Below are 4,994 nucleotides of genomic sequence, written 5' to 3'. Positions count from 1 at the left end.
TGGTTTTGAAGACTCTAAGTCTCCAAAACATGTTTTTAAATTAAAGAAATCATTATATGGTTTGAAGCAAGCTCCCAGAGCTTGGTATGAAAGATTGAGTTCTTTCCTTCTGGATAATGGTTTCACAAGAGGAAAAGTAGACACAACTTTCTTTTTTAAAACTTATAAAAATGATATTTTAATTTGTCAAATTTATGTTGATGATATTATTTTTGGAACATATAATGCTACACTTGGAAAGGAGTTTGCTAAGTCTATGCAAGAAGAATTTGAAATGAGCATGATGGGAGAACTCAAGTACTTCTTAGGCATTCAGATCAATCAAACTGCTGAAGGAACTTATGTTCATCAGACTAAGTATATCAAAGAACTTCTGAAGAAGTTCAATCTATCTGAAAGCAAAGAAGCTAAAACACCAATGCATCCAACTTGCGTTTTAGGTAAGGATGAGGTAAGCAAGAAGGTAGATCAGAAGATCTACAAAGGTATGATATGATCTCTTCTCTATCTAACTACTTTTATACCTGATATTTTATTCAGTGTATGCTTGTGTGCTAGATTCCAATCAGATCCTAGAAAATCTCACTTAACTGCTGTTAAGAGAATTCTTAGGTATCTGAAAGGTACTACTAATGTTGGTTTAGTCTACTGAATATATGAAGAATACAACTTAGTAGGATATTGTGATGCTGATTACGCAGGAGATAGAGTTGAAAGGAAAAGTACTTCTGGAAGCTGTTAGTTTTTGGGAAGTAACCTGATCTCCTGGTACAGGAAGAAGCAAGCAACAATTGCACTCTCTACTACAGAAGCAGAATATGTAGGTGCTGCTAGATGTAGTACACAGATGCTCTAGATGAAAAGTTAGCTAGAAGACTATCAGATATATGAGGGTAACATTCCTATATTTTGTGATAATACTTCTGCTATTTGTTTATCTAAAAATCAAATTTTACATTCTAAAGCTAAACATATAGAGATTAAACATCACTTTATTAGGGACTATGTTCAGAAGGGTGTTTTTTCTTTAAACTTTATAGATACAGACCATCAATGGGCTGATATCTTTACAAAACCCCTTGCTGAAGATAGGTTTAAGTTCATTATGAAGAACATCAGTATGGATATATGCCCAGAATGAAGTTGTTGAGATGATCTGATATGTAGATTAGTTTGAAGATGTTGATTTATTTATATTCTTATTTTAACTATCAGATGTTCTGACTATGTATGTTCATATAGATACTCTGAATCTGTTATCACTAACGTTTCATATGTCTAAGTATGATTTAGAACTTCTCTTAAAGCAAAACAGCTGACACCAGCTATTCCAGATGATGACTACATGTTCATTCTGAAGGGACAAGCATGCGTGCAGTTGATGAGACGCCGCCCTAGGTAACTGTGCAAATCTTTTCAAATCTCATGCTATCTCCACTAACGTCTGTCAACATTAAATGTGATTGATTCAAATCCGTGTCTATATAAACTCTTCATATATTCATTTTCTCTCTTTTCACTCCTTCACCATCTTCATAGTTTATGCATTTCTTTCTCCTCTTTTGCCTTCATCAAAACCCTAAATCTAAGAAACCCATAAATCTCAAGTGTTCTTCAATGGCTTCTTCGTCTTCTCAAAATGCTTCATCTTCTCAACATCAACAACAACAGCAGCAACAACAAAATGTTCTCTCGCCATTGAAAACTTGTCTGATTCCAATGGATGAATTAGAAGTTCTTAGTGAAACAATAGTTGATTTTGATAAACTTCAGGAACACAACTTCAACTTGAAGACGAACATGTTAGTTCAAGGCTGGGCAAACTACTTTGATCGTCTCATTGGACCAATTTACCCTGATTTAGTGAAGGAATTTTGGACTCATGCTACCCTAACCCCAAATGTTATCATCTCCTTTGTCTTATGGCAAGAGATTTCAATTACTGAGAATCTCATAAGGAAGTTATTGAATTTCCAAAGTTTGGGTGGAGTAACTGGTGCTATTCCTGGAAGAGTTGATTGGGAGACTGTTTACCCAGAAATCTTTACATCTGGTAAAGGTTCACCAAACACCAAGGATCTGAAGCCTTCATACCGAGTTTGGGCAAAGATCATTCTGGGATCTCTCAACCACAAAAAATCAACTATCTCTGCAACCTATATAAATCAAGACCAGCATTTCCTTCTGTACAAAATTGGAATGGGTATGAGAGTTAACTTACCTCATATTATGTTCCATCATCTGAGGACTCATGTTAAGGAATCAAGAGAAGAAGAACGTCTGAAATATCCCAAGATCAAGAAGAACACCATTCCTATGGGAAGGCTGATATCAGACATTCTGACAGAGAGTGGTTTGATTGATGCTCTGAAAGCAGCTGGCTCAGTTCATGATCTGACTACCATTATTGGAAGTACTCTGACTGCCCATACTCTGAGGAGAATGCAATTAATTGGAAAGGTCCTCTACCCTCCAATAGTGGTCAATGATATTATGTCCAGAAGAAATCCAATTATTGATTTCCAGCAGATCTTCAAGGAAGAACATTCAAACTCTGTCCGCCTCTATCTGGAGTCTTGTGTAAAAGACAAGTCAAAATTTGATCAAGCTGGGCTTCGTGGAAGAATCCTTCCATCTTTGGATGAATTGATCCAACGGGATAAGAAGAAGAAAGAAAAGAAGAAGAGAAAAACTACTGGTATTACTATCTCTGACTCTGTACCTGTTAATAATTCTGAACAAGTATCAACAGCTAACCCTCTATATCTTAAAATCCCTAGAACTTCTGAACAACTTAAGAAGTTAATAGAAGATATAGTGTAGACAACTCTAGTTTACACTCTGATTCTGACCTTCCCCCTCAGCAAAAACCACCATCCTTTGATATTCCATCTTCCTCCACCATCTCTAAAGGAAAACGCCCACTTCATTCTGAACCACGAATTCTGAACCCCAAACCTCTAAATGTTATCTTCCCAACTATTATATCTGAAAATATCTTCTCCACTAATTAACCTCAACCAACCTCCTCTATTCCTCAACCAATCCCACCAATTTCTGACCCATCATCACCATCAACTTTTTCTGACCCAATTGTTGTAGTCGTGGACTCTGACAATGAAGCAGAATCTTCACCTCCTCCATCCTCTTCAAACACCTCTCTTTTGTTTGAAAGAGCCCCTGAACCATATCACATTTCCAACCTAGAAGATCCAATCACCATTCTTAGAACTACCCCACCTTTACCTTCTATTTATACGCATTTTGAAATATTAAAACATAAGGTAAGAACAGGGTTAGAATATCTGAAGGTTGCCCATGACTCCAAGTTGGATCATGTGGCTGCTGGAAAGCTCTGGAAGGCTTTCTTTGGATCTCCAGAATGATTGTCTTGCTGATGCTCTTGGTCCTATTGGACTGGCTCTAGAGTATGGTGTTGGCAAGTACTTTCATCCCATCTTGGATTGGAAGCCTCTGGGAGAAGCTCCTTTTGTTGATGACTTGGCTCTGGATTCTAATGATATGGAAGTGGACAATCCTCTGCCTATGGTTGTCTGGACTGAAAAGAAGCCTCTGGTTCCTTATCCTTATTCAGTTCTGACAGGAGACTTTCAAACGCTGTTTGAATGGTTCCGGGAGAATCCTCTTGAGGAGAATCCTGCTGTAGAGAATCCTGCTATAGAGATTCCTGCTGAAGAGAACCCTGTTGCTGATAATCAAATAGTTCCAGCATCTGCTGTTCCTACTGCCACTGAGGAAAATCCTATTGATTCTTTTACTAGCCCTTCAACGTCTGTCTTGTTGGGAACTCTGAAGGAACTTCAGCAGAATCAAGCTTCAGTGTTCAGTCGTCTGGTTAAGCAGGATGACACCAATGCTGAATTCAGAACTTGGATGCAAAGATCTGAAGAATCTTCAAGGAACCAAGCAGAAGACACCGCTGAGATCAAGCATCTTCTGGCAGCCTTAGCCTCTAAGCTTAACCAGTCTGAGTCTGAGTCTTGTGTCTTAGTAGTTTTCTTTGTTTCTTGCATCTGTTTTTTTTTTGCATCTGATTGTACTCTTCCTTTTGGTTTCAATGAAAAATTTCTTTCTTCACTCTGTGTGTCTTTCATCTGAATCTTTTATGCTTTTTGATGTTATGATAAAAAGGGGGAGAAACGTGTTATTTGAATTGATTTATAATATCAGTTGCTGGGCTTAAGTCTCAACATTCCTAACAAAAATTGCAAGTTTTTTGTCTTTGATAGTTTTGCAGGAATGTGATAATCTGAACAAGCTCAAAAAGGGGAGAAACGTATCTGGAGAAAATCCTTCAAAGAGTTGAAGCAAACAAAGGTTAATGTTCTCATACAAGAATTTTCAAGATCTGAAGCAAGCTATGCTCTGATACAAGAATTTAAAGCTCTGCACAAAATCTAAAGCAAGTCATTTTGATGCTCTGATAACCTTAAAGAGAAATTTAAAGCTCTGAAGCTGTCCAATGGAAGCTCTGAAAGAAAGCTCTGAATCATCTGAAGATTAAAGTTCAACGTGAAAGTCACTTCTGAAATGGAAAATACTCAGGGAAGTCTTTTATTTATAAATTCTTCTAGTATTAATTTAAGGGGGAGATTGTTAATCTCAGGGGGAGACATATTTACACACTCTCATTAATATGCTTTTATGCTATATCTATGTATTGTATTTTTCATCTGATATTCTTGATACAAATTCATATCAATTCTGTATGTTTTTTTCATCATCAAAAACGGGGAGATTGTTAGAACATGAAATGTTCTGATCAATATTTCTAGTTTTGATGATAACATTATATATGAATTTTGTATAAGACAATGTGGTACTCTAATTATTCACGTTTTCCATTTCAGGAAAAGTCTAAAAGAGTAAGCACAAAATCAGCATTCAGAAGCTCTGACCCAGAAGATCTAGATGGCTTCATCAGAACATGATTTGAAGACATCAGAAGATGGTCTTGAGAAAATCAAAACATG

General features: G+C 36.7%; 1 protein-coding gene across 1 annotated transcript; it reads left to right on the top strand.

The window, feature by feature from the left end:
• Positions 1 to 1,617: 1,617 nt before the first annotated feature.
• On the top strand, positions 1,618 to 2,823 carry LOC131597239 (uncharacterized). Its single transcript, XM_058869945.1, has one exon. The coding sequence runs from the start codon at positions 1,618 to 1,620 to the stop codon at positions 2,821 to 2,823; it is 1,206 nt and encodes a 401-aa protein (XP_058725928.1).
• Positions 2,824 to 4,994: the final 2,171 nt, after the last annotated feature.

The sequence above is a fragment of the Vicia villosa genome, linkage group LG4 (assembly GCF_029867415.1).
Source record: "Vicia villosa cultivar HV-30 ecotype Madison, WI linkage group LG4, Vvil1.0, whole genome shotgun sequence".
Lineage (NCBI taxonomy): Eukaryota > Viridiplantae > Streptophyta > Magnoliopsida > Fabales > Fabaceae > Vicia > Vicia villosa.
The sequence above is the reverse complement of the archived record's forward strand: the minus strand, read 5'-3'. Positions and strand labels throughout refer to the sequence as shown.

Excerpts from the sequence above, each read along its gene's own strand:
- LOC131597239 (XM_058869945.1), top strand. The coding sequence starts at position 1,618 with ATGGCTTCTTCGTCTTCTCAAAATGCTTCATCTTCTCAACATCAACAA.